Source organism: Salarias fasciatus, chromosome 14 (assembly GCF_902148845.1).
Source record: "Salarias fasciatus chromosome 14, fSalaFa1.1, whole genome shotgun sequence".
Lineage (NCBI taxonomy): Eukaryota > Metazoa > Chordata > Actinopteri > Blenniiformes > Blenniidae > Salarias > Salarias fasciatus.
In genome coordinates, this window is record NC_043758.1 from 18,283,229 (window position 1) to 18,307,024 (window position 23,796).

Sequence of the window (23,796 nt, forward strand, 5' to 3'; positions counted from 1 at the left end):
TGCACTTGGTGTTCTTCGCTTTGTTCTAGTGGTGTATTTTAGAGACGGTCCCTTTAAGGGGCAGTCGTAGTACCGAGTTTAAAGGCTTCTTCTGACAAACTGATAAACTTTAGCGTTCAAGGTAAGGAAGTAACCTCTCCTGAACCTCGACTCTTTCAATCGCTTCCGGAAATTGCCGTCCACAATATGAGCGCGGCTGTGTCCTGGGAGCGGTGTTGACTGCGGCTGTCTGGGAGGTTTTATTAGGACAGCTCCTGCAGACTCGTCCAGCCTGTCGGCCGGGCTGGATCAGATGCTTTCAGGGGTGAATCAAACCACCGAGATCCATGTTCTGACTTCACGCCTGAGAGCAGGGAGCTGCAGCACTGACTGGTCTGGAAGAGGCGCTGTTATTGTCAATGGCATGCTCGTTTTTTGGAGTTCCCTTGAAGCAGCGACATGTCGTTCTGCTCTGCATTGCTGCCGCGACGATCCTTGCTTATCAGCTGAACAGGTGAGAAACGCGCGCACGTGCACGCACAGTTAATAAATGTAGAAGAGGTGGGCTGAAAGTCACTTCTCGCTCGAAATGTCAATACTGTGTCACGGTTAAGCCCCTCCTGCACCTCGCTTGAATGGATTTCGCTTCGTCACATCGCTGTGTGTGTGTGTGTGTGTGTGTGTGTGTGTGTGTGTGTGTGTGTGTGTGTGTGTGTGTGTGTGTGTGTGTGTGTGTGTGTGTATTATCTGCTTGTTTGCAAGAGAGACCCACCAAGTTATTCCTGAACTTTGACCTGCTGATCTGTAACTGACACGTCTGCGCGGTCCGAGGTGAGATCTCAGCCTGGCAAACCTGAGATCTCCTCCCCTGATCAGAGGGAGACTGGGTTATCAAGCTGCCGTCCTGTTTAATTATTGATTTGTGGGGAATGTAATCAGATTTCCTTCTATATTTACTGTAATGTTTCAACAAAAACAAAGCATGTCACTTCTACTAATAAAACACAATCACTAGTGTGATCTGATCTGCTTCTTTGCCTTTGGAAAATCTCCTCTCAGTTAGTGCCCACGATCATCCCATCAGTGTTTTCAGTTTGAAAGTCTGATTTGTTTCTATGGAACAATGAAACATTGTGTAGTTGTATGATATTACAGTTCTCATAAAACCTGTGTTGTTTAAGGCATATTACTTTGTCAGACAGTAATTCTTACTGCTGTATCAGCAAGGGTTTCATGAACTCTTGAGAAATATATCCATTTTCAACCTACTAATAAAGATATATGTGCAAATTGTTAGTGTTACACTTCTCCCACATAATTTAATCTTCAATTATTTTCATTTTAAATAGTCTCAGGTAAATTTGACCCTTAAAAATCTTAAGTTTAAATCTTCAAATTGAAGTATTTTAATCAGTGCTTTATGAAGGGTTAATCCAGTGGTGTTACTTTTTATTTTCGATTGTGCATGGATCTTATTTTCAATCTCTTTCATCCTGAACCAGATTTTCCTGCTTTTGCCTCCACATTCTCAGCTGGTTCTCAATCCAGCTGCAGGAGCCCGCCCAGTCGTCCTTTAATCACATCCTGTCTTTCCCCTTCAGGAGACACCGTCAAGTCAAAATGAATCGTGTGGAGGGTCTGAGGGCCGACACATCTCAATTCACTCTTGAGAGGAAACCCCTCCGCCTCCTGGGGGGCTCCATCCATTACTTCCGTGTCCCCAGAGCTTACTGGGAGGACCGGCTGCTGAAGCTGAAGGCCTGTGGCCTGAATACTCTGACAACGTAGGGTCACACTTCACCTCACAGTTAGTCGAATATACACTGATGAGCCATAACACTGTTGTGTAGTTGACTGTGCATGAATTCCAATGGACCTCTGCTGGTTTACTGTAGTATTTGACATGGAGGTGTTTACAGCAACATCTTTGAAATGTAGAAAGTTGGAGGGGGTTGTCATTAATAAATGTTACGTTTCTGCAGCTATCATCCATTACATCCTTTTCAGAGTCCCTCATATCCTTTCATTTTCAATTGTTTTCAGTTGTTTTTGTTTCTGGTTATGTTATAGCTGATCAATACATGTCAGGGTAATGCAGTATGGTAGCAGGAAGCTTAACTGGAGGCTGCACAGATCAGGGATGAAGTTAAGTTTTTTTTTTTTTCTTGAAAAGCCAATTGACAGTTTATTAATGTTTCACTTAGAAAATATACAAAGAAAGCCTCCACATTGATTATTGTTAAAAAAACAAAAATAAACACTCAAAACGTTTCGTTTCAGATATGTGCCGTGGAACTTGCATGAGCCTGAAAGAGGGATGTTCAACTTCGAGGATCAGCTGGATTTGGAGTAAGATTTACAGAGAGAATCCTTTTTTTTATTGATCCATTATTGCAGACCTGGTGCAGTCCTGCAGATGGCACTGCAGCATTGCAGGAGAGCTCAGCTTTACTCATGGGACTATTTGACTTTGCTGAAAGGTTCATATCTGCCTTTTTTTTTAGAAAAACGTTTTTGAAGAGATGGCTGAGGTCTGTCAATGACAGTTGATTAAATATTGATTATGGTTGCATTGATCCTTCAAAGGCATTGTGGTGTCAAAGTAATGTTTGGGACAGATGTCATCCCACAGGGTCCAGAGCATGACCTGAAAAATGAATTGATGTTCAGTATGTTTCTGAACTGAAGCATCATTTCTAATTAACGCGGTCTTCATTTAGAATGGAGAATGATCCACTGTCTATTCGTTATGTTATCTGTAGTAATCGGTATGAATTAATCTTACTGGCATAATGTTTTAACACACAGCATCTCTTTTTGCAGAGCTTACCTTCATCTTGCAGCCAGTTTGGGCCTCTGGGTGATTCTGCGTCCAGGGCCGTACATCTGCGCTGAGTGGGATTTAGGGGGCCTCCCCAGGTAAGAACCACAGAGCCACAGTGAAGTGTCCAATTTTATTTTTTAGATGTTTTGCATATGCCTTACAGCTGGACTTACATTGTTCAGCAGCAGGGCGAAAAGTAATCCTTTAAATTGGATTGGAAATGGATTTTGTTCAGTTTAGGTAATCTGTTAGTTCTTCTCTGTCTTTGCTGCAGGATAAATCCATTAGACTAATCTAAGCAATAATTCATGAGTAAGTTATGTGAATTATTCAAGTGTTTGGCCAGTTTCACCTGCTGTGTTATGGCGCTCCGGCCTACGTGGATTTCCACACAGTACAACAGTGCTCTTTTTCTAGCAATAAAACTAACAAATATCATTTTTTTCATCAGTATTCTCTCAGATCCAGTTTGGGCCTCAGTGTCGATTAATGACCACTCAAACATTGCCATCCCCTGTGTATAAATTAGGTACTACTGCTGAAAAACAGCGGTTGATGTCTTTTTTATTCTTGCAAAGTCATTCCATGGGTCAGATTGAACCCAGAGTGTGTGTCTGTGGTCCTGCGATGGACTGAGTGGACCTGTGCAGGGTGTATTTCTGTCCTTACAGCCACTTGGGACTGGCGTTCTCTCTATGACCCCCAATAGTGATAAAACAGGTACGACAGACAAATGGAAGAAGAGTTGAAGACAATAAATATCTTGTTTGCTCATTCTTGCTTCAGAGACCAGAGATTCAGTAACATGTTAAAGAGCACGATTATGAAACCTGTCACAAGTAAATCTCACTTAAAAGACAAGGCCATTCACCACTGTTAATCAGTATAGGTTAAGACAGATATTCTGGTGATCTGCGGGCAGGTGAAGAGAAGGAGAGGGTGTTTTTGGAGGAATCTCGACCTTGGAGTGTGTCAGGTGGAGGCAGCACTTTAGTGATAATCATCAAACTAACATTTCTGGGGACTCACAGGGATGCCTGATTTCTTTCGCTCCATATTTTGCCAGTCACGCTTAGTTTGGTGCGATACGAACCTGAAGAGAGTGCACAGCGTCGTGCTTGGAGGAATCTGTTTGAGATGTTTGCTGCGATCTGTTTTCAGCTGGCTGCTTCGGGATGAGAAGATGAGACTGAGGACGACATACTCGGGATTCACTGACGCAGTCAACTCCTTCTTTGATCAGCTCATCAAAAGAGTCGTACCACATCAGGTAGTCTTTTTTTTTTTTTTTTCCTTATTCAGAGACCTGAAAAATGATAGTTTAATGGCAGCGATAAGTCTGGTTTTCAACCAAAGATCTCTGCTTCGTTTGGGTGCAAGAAGGAGAGACACAATATCCAAAGCTTCGACAACCCCTGGTGAAATACCTTAGCATCGTTGACAATAAAATGTTTAACTTCTTCTTAAAGTGTTTCAGCTTTTGCACCATCTCGCAGTATCTTTTTATTATTATTATTGGCGATGGTCAAGAGTTTCCTGCCAAGCCCTAATATGTGTCCTCTATTTCTTGGCTAATTAATGCACAGTACTCCAAGGGTGGCCCAATTATAGCTGTACAAGTGGAGAACGAGTACGGCTCCTACGCTAAAGATGAAGCCTACATGCCTTTCATCAAAGAGGTAAGAACCACAGTTGTAGCAATTTTGGAATAGAATTAATTGGGAGCTCATAACGGAGACCATGCTTGCTTGTGCTTTTCTCTCTGTTGTCCTTTAATCATTTACTTTCCTTTTTTTTTTAAATATATATATATATATAAATATGTTTCCACAAAGAACCGGTTTTGTTTAGTTGGCTTTATCGTCTCTCTTTCTGCCAGGCGTTGTTGTCGAGGGGCATCACAGAGCTGCTGCTGACCTCCGACAACAAGGAAGGACTGAAGCTCGGAGGAGTGAAAGGAGGTATTGTCAGGCTGACAAACAAGGCTTCACACACACGCGCACACACAGATGCACATGCACATTATGCGCTGTGTTGGTGGCGAGTGTTTTATGCTGTTATGGCAGCAAGGGCATTTCAGTGTCACGCAGCTACATTTCACAGCCCTATTTCTGACACGGAGGAGCCACCACTCTGAGAAATTCATTTTATCTCGTGCACACGTGTTCAGATATGCTGCTCACACGTGTAACGATTGCTTTACAACCGTCAGTTTGTCTATTTGATTTCTGTATTTGTTCCTGACACTGCATTGATATTGTTTATATCGTTACATGGCGGGATCTGTGATGGTCTTCCATAATGACGATTCCTGTGAGAATTCATAAAGTGTATTGATTTATTTCTGTATTCATTGTTGTCGGTACATCTTTCTTAACCTTGATATGCATTGTGTTATATTTTCATTGTTGTATTTAGAGCTTGAAACATGGTATTATTTGTTTTCAAATCTGAGTCAAGTAAAGGGGGATTTGGTTCACAGCTCATGATTAATTTTGCAAATTTTTAAAGATAATATTTCATTTCTTTCCTGGTTGAAAGCACTGGAAACCATCAACTTCCAAAAACTGATCCCAGAGGATGTTGCATATCTAGACAAAATCCAAGTGAGTCTGAACTGGGTCTCCATCAATATCATTCACATTTCAATCGATTACTTACAGATGTTATGCACCTTTTTGTATAATAGGTATTTATAATGGCAAAAACATTATGTAACCCCTTTAAAATGTCATTTCATTTTGCATTAATTGTTCTTAAAATGTGCTAAGTACAGACAAAGTCAACGTGCTTAACATAGTACTCAGATAAGAATGACAGTATTTCTTCTACTCACTGAACATATTCATCAAACATTTATTGTGATGGTGGGAAAAAGTTGAGCCAATCGGTTGTTTTAATAACTGGTTGAAGCTCCTTTGGCAGCAATCAATTTTAACCAAGCTGCTGATCAGAGCTGAACAATGCCCAGGAGAAACTCCGGACCATTAATTTATGCTGAACTGCCTCGTTCATATTTTTAATCACTAACCAAAGAGTCGCCTGATGTTGTAATAAATATGTTCAATGAGCTCATGCAATGTTATACTTGTAAAGTCTTTGGTTAAACGCTTCTCATTTGAATATACAGTACTTGTTACTTCATATGCTTTGTGTGTGTGCTTTGCTGTCAAAATGTTGACTCTGCCGTAAGCATAAAAGCTGTTTTTCCTTCTCGTAGCCCCAGAAACCTAAGATGGTGATGGAATTTTGGTCTGGCTGGTTTGACCTTTGGGGGGGCCTTCACCATGTTTTCACTGCTGAAGGTGAGCCGAGTTCGATTTTGTTTTTTTCTCTGGTAAGCTTTTCTTAAGATGTGTTCTTTCAGGGGATATACTGGATCGCTGATATGACAGAGTCAGGTATTCAGATGGTGATGAGATGAAACTGCTTCACTGCTGCTTAATTTCAGACAGATTTTGTGCTGCGAGCTAGAGTCCGAACGGAAAACGGACTGTCTTCAGGGTAAGAGTCTCTATGCCTTTGGGCAAGAAAGACTTAAGATAAACCTGTTTAGCTGAGAATAAAATAATATATCTGAAAGACTGTAGGGACTAAAACACTGCTCTGACGGGAGTCGTGTGAGATAAATTCATTGAAGATGGTCACAGCACCCACTATTAAATCTTCACATGTAGTCTTTTCTTGTTCTTGGGCTTTGTTGGATTGAGTTTTATAGTTTTCATGCATGGCAGGTTGTGAGCCAAAAACCACTTCCTGTGCATGATGTGGAGCTGTTGCACCTTTCACTTTCCATCTGCCGTCGCTACACACACACACACACACACACACACACACACACACACACACACACACACAGTCTCGTATTTCTATCCTTGTGGGGACCTTCCATTGACTCCCATTCATGTCTAGCCCCTAACCCTGACCCTTACCCTAACCCTAACCCACACCACAACAAAGCCTAACCCTAAAGAAATGTTTTTGCACTTTTACTTTTTTCAGTAACAACAACATGGTCAAGAAAACACTGTTTCTCCTCCTTAGGACCGGAAAAAGGTCCCCACAAGGCACGTCGTTTCACGTTTTGCTATCCTTGTGGGGACATTTGGCCCCAACAAGGATAGAAATACGAGAACACACACACACACACACACACACACACTCGTCAGTTCGCCTCCCCTGGTCAAGTCACATGACAGGTGTTTGCTGCAATATTAACTACTAACTAGCATGACATATTAAAATATATCATGCAATTTCATTTAATCCAAAGGCAGGCCATTAAAAAAAAATAAAACTGTCTCATTAGGAAATGTGAAGCAGTGAACACTACAGAAATATTTGCATTTGCATGTTTACCAGCAGTCTTCTGTTGATATTTAACATATCTTTTCTGGCTTCGTGCACCTCGCCCTGTGAGCTGTAAATCAATTCCCAGAAAATTTTCCCTTGTTATCATGGGAGTCCAAAGATTTAATAGCAATATAGCATTCGTATGATAGAACCATTGGCTAACTCATCAGTACTTTACAGTTGACATATGTGCCGTATAACACCGGCCACACGCTGCTGCCACCGGGGTAATATTTTAAGGCTAATGTACACTCCTGACATGAATGATGGCACCTTTTCACAATTGTGAAGATTAATGGCTGTCACACACCCTGGTATCACCATCTGCACTGCTCTTAGGAACATCTTATTTCAGACGCGCGGTGCAGGAGCCCCGAGCCTCCTTTATGCTCGTCATTCCAAGCAGCCGTCCACATCTTAACAGGAAGTGTTCTTAAAATCAAAGGAGCAGCCGTCTAGCTTTCTGATGTGTTTTTCTCCTCAGTGGGGAAGGGGGTGAAAAAAAAAAGAAAAAAGAAAAAAAAAAGACCCTCACCATCCAGAAAGTGTCACAGCTATGAAATGAACAGTGGAATATTCAGTGGGGATTGGTGTCCTTGACAGTTCAGTGCTCTGCAGACGGCTGCACGCCCGCCGCTTGGTCACACTTTGTGCCACCGCCACAGAACCGGCACAGTCCGGGCTCTGTCACTCACCCCGCCCGATTGTTATTCACCGAGGCTCATGCCCTTGATTCAAATCATTAAAGCCGGTCCAATTTCACCGCTAAGGTTCAATTTGAATACCTAATTACTCGCCTTGCTACGTTCACCGCAAAATGTAGGTAGCTGATTGGTGCATGGAGGCAGGCCATTTTTATGGGTGGGAGCAGTGGCCTCTAATGAATTATAGTAGCCTGTAATAGGATGTGTGGCTGAGGTTCGTCTGTGTTTCAATTGAATTGGAATTGAGGCCAATAGGATTACTCAAACAGCGGCTCTGGCTTGTTAGGGCCGAAGTCAAATAGATTTCCCAGCCCGTGTAGCACTTAAAAGAAAAAGAAAAAAAACAAAAACCTGCTTTATTACATGTTAAATAATTAATCATGATCAATTAAACTTTCAATTAAGTTTGTTTTCTCTTGTTTTTGCCAGACATGCTGCCCGTGGTCACTAAAATCCTCGACATGGAAATGTCCATCAACCTTTACATGTTCCACGGAGGGACCAACTTTGGCTTCATGAGCGGTGCGCTGGCCGTCGGGTTACCAGCACCTGTACCCATGATCACAAGCTACGGTAAGAGGAATCAATCAATCTGGTTATCTCTCACAATCCAAAATACTACCATAATAGTCCCATCCAAGTTTGCGGTAATTGATTTCTTTTACTTTATTAAACACAACACGCAGCAGTGATTCTGTATTATTTCCTGTATACTCCAATACGATCACTGTCTTGTTCCATCCTGACTTCGATAGGCAAATCGAAACATGATTAGGATGTTTAACACACTCCGAGATGCTGCAATCCCCGTTTACCTGCGCCTCCCTTCCTGGAAGTGCTTGGAAATTTGAATGTGCAGTGCACACAAATGCAATCATTACCTCATAAAATGCGTGAGAAATCTAAATTGAAGATGTTACAATGGGTTTTATATCCTCCTCAAGGGTGCTTAACATTGTAATGACCTCGTTCTTCAGAAGGGGGGATTCTGAGCACGACTCCCTCCAAAGGCAAGGCCCGCCTCTGACCTTCAGCTGTCTTCATACCTGTGTTTACGCCTCCTAATGCGTTTCCCCCCCTTTTTGCCTCAAAAAAAAAGACTCCATTTTCTGTCAAGATAAACCAGAATGTGTCTCGGCCCGTTGCTGTCTCGAGATGTTTGATAGGGGAGCGCAGTGAAAGCATCTGCCACGGCGAGAGGCATCCCTGCCTCTCCCTGCTTCCCCAGCCCGCTGTTCTGATAGCGCATTATCTTTCAGATTACGATGCTCCATTATCCGAGGCTGGGGATTACACCTCCAAGTACCATCTTCTGAGGAATTTATTCAGCCGTTACCACAGTGAGTGTTGTGTGTTGCCGTCGAGAAGGGCCCCACATTTTCCTCTCTTTCTTTTTCCTCTGCTGGTCTCTGCTCCCACTTCTTTTCGGACATGCGAGCAGATTGTTGTTCATTCTCTGTGCGTTTTGGTTTGATATCTTTTGGTGGATTGGGGTAAATTGTTCATTTGATTTTTGTTCATGTTTGAAATGAAATGAAATTAAAAATGCTCCCACTTAAGTGGCAAAAGCAGGATGACTTCACGTATATGTTTGTGTGTGTGTGTGTGTGTGTGTGTGTGTGTGTGTGTGTGTGTGTGTGTGTGTGTGTGTGTGTGTGTGTGTGTGGAGATTTTCAGTTACTCCTTATTGCCAATGTAATTTACACAAAACCTAAGTTCTTTAGTCGGGGCCAGAAGTCGCCCGGATTTCGTGGCCTGTACTCCTTTCTTTGGAAGGGGCACTTTTGGATTGAATCCAGCACCACAAAGTAATCATTCGCCCAGCGCTGCATCAATTGGAGAAGGTTTGAAAGGCTGCCTCTGTGTGATTCATCCTTGTGTTTTGTAGTCTGCTGAACAATGAGCAGTGGCCTGGATATGAGACCGAGTCTGAGAGATGCTTTGTGTTCTACTCCACATCCTCAAACACAAACACATGACCCAATTCTTTAATTAGATCAGCTTGATATTTTATTATTGCTTGGTTGCCAAGTCATGTACGTTGCCAGTTTGCTACTTGCCCCTTGGGCTTATTTTTTTTTGCATATGTTTTGCATGAATTCAGGCTCATCCATCACACGTCTAACATTATTAAAATCTCTGAAAATAGACTTGCGAGGCGTGTGCTTTGGGGTTTCATTGTTATTCCTCGGCTGTCAGAAATTTCCAAGGATGCGATATATGAAATTAGAAAAAAAGCAACTTGTTCATTTTCTCTCAGTTCAGTATCTGTGTACAAGCAATGAACGAGAACACTATTAATGTTCTGTTTGTCTTTAGGCATTTTTGGAGTGAAATGATTCATTGGTAGCGCAGGGCTGCTCAGAATCACCATTGCCCCTCATTTCTAACCACATTTTTAAAAATGTCCTCCCATGTGAATGCTGTGGAGTCAGTTTTGGTTTTATGATACAAGTTAAATTACAGTTATTAATACTTCTGTGAAAAAGGCACAAAATGCCAAAGATAAGCTTGATGTGTAAATGCAGCAGATATTGGACGGAGGCTGTGGAAATTCAACCGATCATCTGTAAAACATGGTGGAGGCACCATCATGTTGCATTGCTGAGATATTAAATGTATCCCAAATAATGGCTTATTTGTTCAGTTCGGATATTTTAGATTTTCAGGAAAAGTGGGTTTGAAGTAAAGATCAGAGAAAGAGCCATTTCACACATTCAGCAACACAAACTAAATAGGTGAACATGAAAAGGATTTCTGTTGTGAATGAATTAAGACCGAAATCAATTTTGAAACGCGAAGAAGAAAGTGCTTCTTCAGTGTTTTGAAATCAACGGAAGGAAAAGTTTTCAAATAATACTGTTGCAAGTTTAACATTTGCAAGTCATTAGATCATACAAGTCCTTTGACAGTTTCTCGTCTGCCACGAAGTGTCACAGGGGCGAGGACTCAAAAGCAGACTCGAACCACAAAGATGCATTTCAGAGCATTGATTAAGCTCCACAGAGGGCGAGACAAAGGCGAAGTCCGAAGCACGACAGAGCATAACCCAGGGAGAACACACGGAGTCGTGGGATGACAGCATAAAGCACGACCATCTGGCAACAAGGGAGAAAACAGAGGAGCTTAAATACACACAGGAGGAGGGGAGACGCACCTCCGTAGGATGATTGAATGATTGGAAGAAGCAGGTGAGGGAGACACACAGAGGATCAGGGAGGAGCAGCAGTTCTGTCCCAAATCGACAGAACATTCATTACTTCATTTGTAAAGATCATTTGATCGTTTCAACAACTGACAATATTCTTTGAACAAATAAGATCTTCAAATAAGTTTTCAAACAAAATAAAAACCAAGGGTAAAAGGTTCCCTGGATCTTTCTTGCTCACATTTAATCCACGAGAAGCCAGTGGATTCTAAAAGGCTCCAGACAGCAAGAGAAAGATGTTGACCATCATCCTCAACAAAGCCTCCCTTAAGTGATCTCGCTGTTACCGCTTGGTGTTAAAGAAATGCTGCCGAGGCTTCTCCAGAGGGACCGCCGGTGCTCCGGCGTGCCTTAACACCTTTAAAAGCAGTTTGAGGCCACAGGCAAACACTGCTAATCGCTGTCAAGTGAGTGTTTTGTAAACCGAAGCACAAGCTTGACAGTGCTGTGGAGGGAAAATGGCTCCAGACAGCTTCCACCGGACGCCGAAATGACTCTCATTGCACCTTCCCTTAGCTAGAAAATGCTGAATCATTCATTAGCATCAGAGAGAAATAAAATAGGAGTTAGCCCTGCTTTTTTTTTTTTTTTTTTTTAAGATTTACTTTCATATAATTAGTGTCTACTGTACTTACTTAGATAGTTGATCTATGTGTATAAATCATTTTGATGCAATATTAAGCGATCCTCTAGTGTCTCATGTATACGTACAGGCTGAAAACAAACTGAAAGTTACACTCCATTTCTTTTTTTCTATTTTTGAATCTCAAATCTGTGTTTTGTTTGTGCAGCTCAGCCCCTGCCTGATCTGCCCTCTCTCCGGGAGAGGCGAGCGTACCAGCCTGTTGTCATCCAGCAGCAGCTGTCTCTGTGGGACGCTCTGCAATTCACTGACAAGGTACGCTTCAGCCGCACGCGCGGTTCCACCATCGGAGGCAAAAAAATAATAAAACCGTGCCGTCATGAAATAATGCTCACCTGCACTGCCAAACAAGGTTATTTACAGACAACGGGGGGGGAAACACGCTGTATAATTTAACAAAGCAGTGGTGTGTTTTTGTACTGAATGTTTTTTTGCTTTTCAAGCCTGAGGTCAGAAGAATTTATACGTTTTATACTTAATGCACAAGTCGAAAACGTCTTTTACAGAGTTTTATCATCTTATTGACTGACCCACATGCCTGCCTGTTCAATGTTAGTTTGCTATCGGTGTTTGCAAATAGGATGGCAGACTTTGGTAAAGTACAGAAGTATTGTTTGATGTGCATCACCAAAGAATAGAAATCTAAATGGTTGGTTTTGAAAAACACATGCTGAATATGGTCTTCACTTTCACTGGAGGTAAGGGATAAAATATATATTTCCCCTGCATAGTGATCCGAGCCGCTCCGGCAGCAGACCGGGAAAAGCATATCTTGAAAATATATATCAATTCCAACTGAAGTCGCTTTTTGATCCTTCGATGTCGGCTCTTCCTATCACTGTGAAGCAGAATTCACCAAGCGTTGGATTGTTCACCCACTAATAGGGAACGTGAGCTGGGTTTAGACCGTCGTAAGACAGGTTAGTGTGTGTTGTTGCAGCAGTAACTCTCACATGACGATAAAACTTCAACGAATAAATTAAACTCTCAGTCACGTATTACATTCATCCAGTTGATTTTCAATCAAACCCAGAGTTTAACAGTTGTATTTTGATGAAAAAAATGTAAACTACTTGTTAGTCTCTTGGCCAGGGTTGTCAAACATAAGTCCCGTGGGCCAAAACTGGTCTGCAAAACCACCAAGCAATTTTTTCAAAATTCATAGAAACTATTGATTTTTGTTAACTAATTTTTCAAGGTTATTGGACACATAGGGATGCAAACTGAGATGCTGGTGATGCTGCAGTGACAGATAATTCGCTCGCAGGTATCCGGTATCATTCTCAAAGCCTTGCTGTCAGGGTGAGTTCAGTGAAAACATGCATAATGCAACAGCTGTGATAGAAGATTTTTGGACATTTCACTGTATTTTACACCAGAAGGTATCAGTAAAATCAGCAGAATAAGAACATAGGCGTTTTCATCACATAATATACTCTGTGTAATAACAAAGAAAAACTGTCAAGTTAACATTCGAAGGTTGTTATGGCACTATTTTACCTGTCAGAGCCTCTCAAGATAAAGTTGGGCTGTATATGGCTTTGACACCCCTGCTGTAGACTGTCACCTATTGCAGTAATTAGCTGTGCCTACGCTGTTATCAGATTGAAAATAAAATTTGATTACTTATTAATTCTTCACGACAGCTTAAAAAAAAAAAGCTTCCTCACCTCACCATCTGTGCTGAGTTAAGGTTAATAGAACAATAGAACATGGGCTGATGCTCCCAGAATTTAGAATTGTTTTCTTTTTTTTTTTTTTTTTTTAAAGAAAATATTAAAAAGAAGTCCTAATTGAAGGTCTGATTGGACACAGCTTGCCTCTGTAGTTCAACAGGAAACATCCGAGTGGGGAAATGAACGAGTAACATTGCGCTTTTAATGGCGAGGCACTTGTGAGCGAGACGTTTCCTCCCTAACTGGCCCAGCGGCCTGTGCAGGGACCAGCAGTAATCAACTATGTGCAGCTTTATGACTGTAAAGCAGATTGTTGTGGAAATAAAGTCGGCCTGCAACAGGAGAGTCTCCCCTTGCCAGGAGGAAAAAAAAAAAAAACACTCGGTTCAACAACTTGTTTGGATGGGTTGGTCGTCGTGACTTCTCGCTTGCGTGTCCGCCGTTTCCCTCCGAGCACGGCGTTCTTCGGCGGCATTTATATTCCGAACCAGATGCAACGCGTCTGGCAGTTGCTTACAACATTAATTATTCACTCCCCATTGCAATAATTTGCTTCCCTCGGAGACGACAATTACTTTGGCCCTGACCAGCCACACACCCTCATTTACGCTTCCTGTGCAGCGGCAGCGGAGACCAAGTGGGCCGTCGGACTTTGATATTGTATCTGTGTTCAGAGGTATGCGGTTAATTGTGTCATAGCAGCCAGTGTTTATTGCCCTGTGAAAAGCGCATAATGCACCTCCTAAGGGTGCACGAGAGAGCGCCGCTCAATAAAAGAGTCGCTCCCAACGGCCGACGGGAAAGCATCATTAGGTTTGATAAATCATCGCTGTGGATCGAGCCGTTCCGAAAATGGGAAAATCACAAGACTCCATTTGACCGGATAGCGCTTTTTAATTAAATACGGAGGACTTTATGGAACGGTTTTCAAAACATTCCCTAAAATGTGACTTTCAGCTGCACTTTGGAAGGTCCAGTGTGCAGGATTTTTTTTTTTTTTTTTACTTCTATTAGAATATGCGGCAGACGGTGCTAAAATTGTGTTTTCATCAGTGTGCAATCAGATGAAACGAACAAATGTTTCTGCAATGGAGAGAATATCCTCTTCTATAAAGATTGTGTCGGGTTGCAATCTGCTCAGTTTTCCCTCTAAAGTTTCATCAGAGGTTTTTTTTTTTTTTTAATCATGTAAATGAAGCCAGGCTAGCTCATTTTGCTTGTCATCAACCAAATGCCAAACTGTTATTGTTATAAACGTGGAGACTTTATTTGTAGACGTTGAACGAACATTTAGTGCCATCAAGAACAGGAACAGCAAAACTGCTCATATGGTGTCAATCAGGGCTGTCAAAATATCCAAATTTCACTTCACAATTAACAAAAGAAAAAAAAAATACAACAATAACATGACAATAATCCGTCACACAATCTGTCAAATGCATCTTTAAGACTCCGTTGTGTGTTTTGGGATATTTTGGGATATTTTGACACCTCCTGCCTTTGTTGGTGTTTTAGTACATTCACTGGGTGTTTATCCCAAGCTGGCAGATGGTGCCAGCGTGGCATAATGAATGGAAAACTCTAGAAAATAGTAGTTTCAGACAGCCTCAAGCCATCATCTTTTTTTACCGTTGTTTGATCATAGATCTTTATCAAGACTAATTCAGATCACCTCTAGAGTGTTGCAGCAGCATTAAAAAAAATCCAATATGGTTTTTAAAAGTTGGGACTGAAGTCTTCAAAGGGCTCTTAACCTACACAATGTTACCAGGGACAATATTTAAAACACTGCCAGACTACAAATTTAGCCTTTTTTTTTCAGTTTTTCTCATTGCTTTGTGAAATTAGTCAGGATGAACCTCACCATGGCGAATCAGTCATCAAAAAGTTGTATCCAGGACACAGAACTTAGAAGAAATAGGGCAGATTGTACATTTTAAACACACAAGTATTAATATATTCTGCCTCTTTATAGCCCTTGAAGTCAAAGATACCGGTGAACATGGAGAATCTGCCCGTCAACAACAACAACGGGCAGGCGTACGGCTACACGCTCTATCAGACCGTCGTCTCAAGCGGAGGCATCCTCAACTCAAAGAACAACGTCAGAGACAGAGCGCTGGTGAGGACCGGAAAACACAGACGTGGACGCAAGTGCTCCCACAACAACACTTTGAAACTGGCATTTGTGAGAACATTTGCTCCCAGGAAGCTGCAGCGGACCTGTTAATAATCTCAGCAGTGATTAGAGGACTTGTGAAGTGCTGTTAACAAACTGACACTGTGGCCAGTTCTCGGGGTTTATGAGGACACGGCGCCCAGTAAATGTCCAAAAATTCAGTGTTTTCTCCAGAGATAGCTGCGAAATGGACCACGGCCACACCTTTCTTTTCCCATGCCGCCTTCCAAAGCTTTTCTCTTTTCTTCACAGGTTTTCGTGGAGAAACAGTTCGTCGGTGTTCTGGACTACCACATACGACAACTTGCCGTCCCGGAAGGAAAGGTACCCCGCCAGCATGTGTGCGGTTTTAGATCCAGTCTGCCGTCTCAGAGATGTTCATTTTTAACAACAGACAGCCAGCAAACGCTTCAGGGGCGGCTGATTGATGTTTGTGGCAAGAGGATTCCCGTTTTAATTCAACGGTGTCTTCTGCTTTTTCCAAATGACTGTTTGTTTAAAAAAATTTGTACCATGAACTCCGTCCTCGCAGATATGTATTGGCTTTGATGAATGACCAGAAACAGACCGTCTGAAAGGGTTTTCTTGCCTTGTGGTTCAAGAATACTGTTGTTTTTTTTTTTGTTTTTTTTTTTGAGTAATGTTTCTAATGTCTTATGCCTTTCCTTCCTAAAGGGAAAGCAAACGCTGAGTTTACTGGTGGAGAACTGTGGAAGAGTGAATTATGGGAAAAGCCTGGACGGTCAGCGCAAAGGTACAGCTTGTCGCTGTTGCACTCGTCACGAGTTTCACTGAAGACTCTTCCTTTTTTAGACTCTAAAAGAAAACTGCATAACCTGTCTGCTAAAGTTCAGAGAGAAACTGAAAGCAGCTTTTTGCCTCACCTCTCAGGTCTTGTTGGAGATATTGAGTTTAACATGCGGCTCCTCCGAGACTTCATTATTCACAGTCTGGATATGAAGCCGGGCTTTGTAAACAGGTCTGTGTCTCACAATTATTATCCAGCCTCCCCTCCGTGTTTGTGTTTCTCCTGTCATTACCGCCGCCTGCCTCTGATTCACCGCGGCTGATTAACACAAGTACAATGGGAACATAAAAGGCGAAACTCAGGAACCAAAGCACACCCTTCTAATTCAGTGTCAGACATCTTAAATTACAAGCTTTGCAAGTGTTGTCAGTCAGTAATACGTCCGCATTTGCAAAGGGGGTCAAATACCCAGGCGGTGCAGTAACAGTCACCTCAACAACCATGCAGTGACTGAATGTTACAATTAATGCATGAAAAAAACCATGTTCAGCAGCTTACCGGATCTTGTTAGTAAATGAGAAATAATCTGGTGATTCACTCGTGGAAAAGACAAAACATCAAACGTTGTGGTAGCAATGCACCTGAGTAATAAATCCTGTATTTTTAAATGGGGCCACGATTGATGGGGGCATGTGTTTGTGGCAGTTAGCAGGTAAATACAAAAATCTGACTTGTATTACCACTTTTAAGTAATTTTTTCAGAGGTACACACTCACAACACACACAAATGCATAATCTATTTCAATTGGACACCACTCGAAAGAGAAGTAAACAGACCCTCCAAAAACACAAGAAGCAATGTCGCAAATAAACAGTCTAATAAGACGAGACTCTCATGAAAGAATGTAATCACAAATTCTTTCAAGTGGAGGCTCTGTAACACACTGTTTCCCTTGAGCTTCAATCAACCATTGTGTTTTTTTCTTTCTTTCTTTTTTCACATGATCTAGCTCACTTCAGGCATCGGTTACTTCTTTCTATATTGCAAGATTTCAATATCCTCCGATATATTGCTGTCAACATAAATGTTCTCACATTTCCCCTAAACTTGGTGTGCAATCCATTTACCCAAAGACATCAAACATCTGGGTAATTTCACCACTGAGATTAGTTTCTCTGCGGAATATCTATACCGAGCTGTGTTTTATTGCCATTTTGTGGGTCTGTCCTCAATCAGTAAGAAGTTGTACCTTGGCACCTTTCAGAAAATGTCGAGCCCTGAAGCCTTGTCTGAACGAACGCTATGGATTCACGCTCGGGGAAGAAATATTAATCTCGCATCGTGGCAACCTTTTGAATTCACTCGAAGGCAAAATGTACCCGATAGTTTGAGCAATGCAGAAAAATTCTCCCGTCACCCCTGTCCAAACTTCAACTTGAAAATAAAAATAATACATGCAGGACGCGATGTGCTGGTTCAGGCCAAACAATCCCTCATGGAAGTCAAAACTGATGTTTGGATCTGATTTACCAACACTCTCCTCAAGATAACAGATTTTATTTTTCCCTCCACAGACTGGAGAAGTCGGGCCACTGGGCGTCGATGCGGGAGCGGCCCTCCTTCCCCGCGTTTTTCCAGGGCAGATTGTATGTAAACAGCTTTCCAAAGGACACCTTCATCAAGCTCCCTGTGAGTGTGACGAGCTCTCAGTGTGCCCGCCTCATCTGTGAAGCTGGAAGTGGAACATGGGTGTATTTAATTTGAACTGAGTATATGTTTGATGTTACTGGGAACCGTACCTGTATCAATAAGAAGAACAGGATTATGATTCACCTTTAGTAAACATCTGAACCAGCCTTCTCAGGCAAAGCTCTCTGTGTAGTTTTATTGAGGCAAACTTAAATCACTGGATAAATTTAATAAAATTATTTTTAGACATGAATGTGTTTTTCCTCTTTTCAGTTTCTAAGTATTGTGAACCGTGACTGGTCGTTTTCGCAGGGCTGGAGCAAAGGCGTCGTGTTCATCAACGGCAGGAATCTGGGACGCTATTGGAACGTCGGCCCTCAGCAGACGCTCTACGTCCCCGGGCCCTGGCTTCACCGGGGAGACAACCAGGTACTGTTTGATATCCAAACAGTGATCAGGAGTTACCATTTCAGAGACTGGAATTTTTTAGAAGTATAATAGTGTGTAAAAGACAGAAACAAAGAGTTGCCGGTACAGGACTGACTGTAGATCTGCATGTTTGTCACCATGGACGATTGACTTAAGAGTCAAGGTTCAAATGTTATTTATCATTTGGAAAACCCGTTGTGGAAAAAGTTCAAATCTGTAATGTAGATTAATGGAAAACTGTCAATATAACAGAATATCTTTAGAACTGAAAGCCTTCTATGGCCATTCAATTAAAATGATCTAATGCCTCAAGATTTTAGTGCCCTTTTTATAAATCCATCACGTCCATCTTTATGAAGTTTTGGGCCACGAGGCATTAGAACAACTCACTGAGGGCGAAAGCAGGAATCTGGACTGAAGCAAACAAACTACTTTTAAATTTATTAACATCACTTTGGAACTTTAGTTGATCTATTTTTCTATTCTTTGGAGGTTTTTAACTTCAAGTGACTTAAAGTGTAATGTATTTAAAAATTATTCAAAGATTATCCATTTATACAGTTTCAGACTGTACGCCCTGATTCAGGGTTTTCTTTATTAAATGTATATACCCTGTGTATATTTAACATTTTGTGTATTAACACCTTTGGCCTTCACAAAAAATAAGTAAAATAAGACATAAAAATAATATCAGGGGTCAAGAGTATCAGTGCACTGCTCTTACGATTTACCAGAGCTCCTCAAAACTTTCTTGCACAGGCCCTGAGGTAGATATATTATATTTCTGAGTATCCTCCTCTTGCCTTTTCTCACTTTCTCTCTCTGTGTGTGAGTGCATATATTGATGCCAGCGCTCCGCCGCCCACTCCCCAGCATCCTTCCACGACCCCGGCTGAGCTGGTGTGTTTTTGCCGTGTCACAGGTCATCGTGTTTGAAGAGCAGGAAACAGATGGCAAGATCCAGTTCGCCAGCAGCCCCGACTACGGCATGTCTGTGGACGTCCAGTGAGAACGAGAGGCGGGGGAGTGCAGGAGAGCGATCGGAGAGGAGTCCGGGACGACACGGGCTCTGACGCCGCCCTGCAGCACTCAGCAGGGACACATGTCAGCGAGGATATTTAAACTCCCCTCTGCAGCTTTTCCACTACTGACCATGTATATAACGTCTTGTTGAATCCTTTGTGCTCTGACGATGCTCAAATAGAGACACACTGGAAACTTTTCCTCTATGATATGATGTCTTCCTTTAAAAGACTAAATTCATACGCTATATTTTTACTCTGTATAAAAGGGCAAATAAAGCCTGGGTAAGTAACCAAGGCCAAGGGAGCTTGTGAAAACTGGTTGCATTTCAAATGTACCTTCTGGTGATATGCTGTGAGCCTCTGCAGAGAAAAATAAAAGAACATCTCCAGGATGATGAAGGACGCTCCCTTCTCTCATCTCTGCTGATCTGTTTCTATCCCGGTCAGTCCGAGAGCGTCCGCTGACCTACCGCTTCACTGTGTGCTGCCCGGCGCTGTCCAGAGAACAGGAGGGACCTACAGAGGGTCGCAGAGCACGTCACGAACAGATCAAAGCCCCGCAGAGAGTTTTAGTGGCCAGCTTCAAAAGAAGGTCAGCTGTGCCTCCCTCTCCCCCGTAAACGCACACCCTCGACGCAAAAATTAAAGTGCTCACTCCCAGCTCGAGCCGCTGACCTGTTTTCCCCTCAAATAATGATGAATCTATTCAAGGTGTGTGAACTTGCTTGCGTCCCACTTGCGTGTGTGTTTTTCTTCTTGGAATATGTACAAATTTAAGTTTACTTGAATAGCTAATTCACACAGGATCACTGTTTCATTAAACTGTGAGACTACTTCTTAAACACTTCAAAATCTTCAGTTTTGTCAGAAAAAAAGCCAAAAACTGTTACAGCTGTAGCTTTAAAATGTTAACATGTCATTTAAAAATAGCCTGAGCCATTTGATGAGGGGCCGTAACCCAAATGTGTCGTCTTTCAGTATTACAAGACAAGGTCAGAACCTTGGAAGGAGCTGAAGTGGATTTCTTTTCATTTGAGATGAACGCAAAAAAAAGTTGCAGCATTTGTTTTGTCAGTCAGGAAAATAAACCCCGTAGAATAGAGACGTGCAGTCACAACACACAACACTCAGAACCAGGTGCACTTCTTCTCAGGTATTTTATTTGTCTTGATTCAACTAACATCTTTCTCTGAGACATAATTGCTGTGGCAAATAAACAACCTTAAAGAGTCACATGCATAAAATGTGAATCGCATGAGGCTGAAACATGACGGTGGAGATGAGGAAGAGTGGAGATGAGGAAGAGGGGGGGGACTCGTGTGAACTGTTTTGTGCCTTTTAGAAGCCCTCGGAGGGCGACGCTCATTCACTCTAGAAACTGAAGTTAGCGCTCGGTGGGTTCAAACAGACTAATTGTGTTCGATGTTGATCGATGCGTTATCAAAATTTCATGTGAGATGCTGCGTAAATGCACCACCGAACGGTTGTTTTCCTCCACCTTGAGCGAAACAACACATGGCGAATAAAAGTGGGCATTTAATTTCTCTTGCAAAAATGACACACAAGTTGCAAACAAATAATACTGCTCTTTAAATAATGATCTGAATTTCTTCTCACATCTTTCTAATTTACTTGCTGAGCCGCCCAAGCACAACTGATTTAATATCAGTGGCATTTTTAACACTGTTATTGGTCTATATATTTCTTTTGTGTGGAGTATACTGTAGGAGCACATGCTGGTTTACTGAGGAGCTGGAGACAAATCGAGGGCAGAACGCTGCTGTGATTCAATTGCACATCTGAACTTGAAATAAATATATAAATAAATATATTAAATTTGATTTCGAATAAATAATGGGGGGATAGTTTGAGATGTCCACGCCTGATCCCAGCACAGTTTAATATCAAGCAGTCAATGGGAAGCGGTCGGTCTGATGAGAGATACTGAGCAGCCATTGTCTGCATATCTAATTGTATTCAAAGGGAAACATGTAATAATACATCTCTGGCTGATGAGCCTGAGCGGATAGAGAGTCTTTCTGAGACTTTTTTTTTTTTATTTTTATTGCAGCTGCGATTTTTCTATTTTGTGTGTGTGTGTGTGTGTGTGTGTGTGTGCTGCAGTGGAGTGTGAGGGAGTTTTGGAAGGAGTGCACAGAGATAAACTGGCAATAGTACAGAGGCCCAGCGTTTGAATTATGTCCAGCTACTTCTGCCGGACCTTGTCAGATAAGAGCCGCCAATGTGTGTTATATGGATGATTTATCAAGCAGAGGAGAGTTTCTATTATATGAGGTGCAGAATAACTTTGTTTAAGTGTTCAGCCACATGGCACTGTTGCTTCTACTGACGTCTGCTGGTGGAGGTACTGAGGCTCCCTTCTGAAATCCAGGTAATGTACAACACATACGGACACTGAGACGAAAACCAAGCATGACATAATGACATCAGTCTAGATGGCGACGCAACATTGCTACTGAAACATTAACAAAAATAAATGTAATTTTCTTGTGCTTTTCATTAGCCTGTTGTCACTGTAGCACTGCCGTTATGAACTGATTTAATACGTGGATATTGGATTCAAATAAGAACAGAAACATCAGGTAAATTGAGACCATGCATGGGAATCTTCACCGCTTTTGCATCCTGATCTATTGAAAAAATGCCAGCATTACACATTCATGCAAACTATAGATTTGACAGAAGGCACCCTCTTATGGTCATAGTCATCATAGCAGCAACAAAGGCAATTACATCTGTTGAATTTAGAAGACATGACCGAATTTTCGTGAAAAGGCTGGTTGGTGGTAAAAAGAGAGATAACACCCAGCGCCTTCTCCCAGGATAGCGTTGAACTGTGCTAGATTATCCTACTCAGGGTCACGGGGCGCTGTGGATGAGACCTTGTTACACCTGGTAATGTCATCAGTCCATGAGGGGGCAAACACGGAGACAGTGACACTCACATTCACACCTATGGGCAATTTAGACTCATCAATCATTCTCGACTGAAATGGAGGACCAACCAGTTAGAGAAAACCACTGCATGCACAAGGATAACATGCAGACTTCACTCAGAAAGGCCCCCCAAAAACCAACCCAGACTCAAACTGGAATACTTCTGAACGCTAACCGCTAACGCTAATCTTAACCAGCTCGAGGTAAAGGTTAAGTAAGTAAAGCTGCAACAGGAGATGTTTACTTTAACCACAACACTTTACTTCCCCCTTAATTTAACCAGACTCGGTGCTCAAGCGTTACATTTTGGGAAATGTTAAAGGAAAATACAGGAAAACATTTTCAGTCAACATATTCATGGTTTGCACAGACATATCATGCTAGCATCTTTTCAAGCAGTTTGCTTTGACTTTTTTTCCCCCTCCTTCAAATCGTGTTATTATTGTGAATCTACCACATCACAGATTTTAACTTCTCATCTCTTGTGATATACATGTGTCACAAACTGGAATTATGAAATGAAACCTGCTGATGTACTACTACTCTTTCCATCGTGATAAACTTTGTGAATGCGTACCTTTTTTCATTCCGAGGAAATCACCACAGAGTTTTCTGTTTTTGCTTTTTTTTTTTTTTTTTTTAAACATATAAATACAGTAAGTACAATTCATTTGTCAAAATTTGTTAAACCTCTGATTGTTCTGTTTTCAATTATTACATAGCAATTGTAATTTATACATACGTCTTAGCGCTTCCGTAAATATAAGTGCTAAGAAGAGTGTTGGGATTTTGATATTCGAACCTACGTTTCAGCTGCCAAGCACGAGGGACGCGCTTCAAGCAGTAGTCTCTCTTCAAGTGTATGTATGGCTGTCTTAAATGCATGAGCTATGATAGAAAATGAAAACCCAAGAGTACCATTAGGCAAGAATCAGTAGTATTGAACTAGCAAGTCAAGTGTTTGTAAAACGCCAAAACCAGTCAAATTAAATTAAAGCAAACATCTCATAGTTATCAAAAAAACAAAAACAAGAAAACATTCCATCCCTTGCACAAAGGAAAATCCACCTCAGACAGCTTTGTCCTCAGAGTTGTTTTCGTCCACGCTGATGTTGTCGGCCGTGTCCTCAAGTCCGTGAGGAATCACTGCGGAGTTCTCTGTGCAGATCCCAACCCCTCTGTTTTCATGTCATCTGCTCATGTTTCCTTTTGAATTGAGGTGTTGGATATTTTTTATAACCTGCTCGTTTGGTTGAATCTGCTGGCTGTACGCTGTTCATATTGTGCTGTCTCGTCGGGTAGGTTGCGCCCCCCCCCACCCCAAAAAAGAAGCTGTAGTACAGTGGAGCTGGGTGACTGTCGGCGCCAACCCCTCCAGGC

The 23,796-nt window shown here is 41.9% G+C and overlaps 1 protein-coding gene across 3 annotated transcripts; it reads left to right on the forward strand.

Moving 5' to 3' along the window:
• Nucleotides 1–84: 84 nt before the first annotated feature.
• Nucleotides 85–19,861, forward strand: LOC115400000 (beta-galactosidase-1-like protein 2). Of its 3 annotated transcripts, none has more exons than XM_030107651.1 (19): nt 85–493; nt 1,581–1,763; nt 2,260–2,328; nt 2,803–2,898; nt 3,965–4,073; nt 4,390–4,482; nt 4,683–4,764; nt 5,345–5,409; nt 6,024–6,108; nt 8,290–8,433; nt 9,120–9,200; nt 11,860–11,966; nt 15,363–15,509; nt 15,819–15,890; nt 16,242–16,320; nt 16,458–16,545; nt 17,890–18,004; nt 18,317–18,433; nt 19,356–19,861. In XM_030107651.1, the coding sequence occupies exons 1-19, from the start codon at nt 399–401 to the stop codon at nt 19,440–19,442; spliced, it is 1,914 nt and encodes a 637-aa protein (XP_029963511.1). In that variant the 5' UTR covers nt 85–398; the 3' UTR covers nt 19,443–19,861. The 3 variants fall into 3 exon arrangements, with proteins under 3 accessions (XP_029963511.1, XP_029963512.1, XP_029963513.1); XM_030107652.1 differs by having other exon boundaries at nt 1,584–1,763; XM_030107653.1 differs by lacking the exon at nt 85–493 and adding an exon at nt 786–810 and having other exon boundaries at nt 1,584–1,763.
• Nucleotides 19,862–23,796: the final 3,935 nt, after the last annotated feature.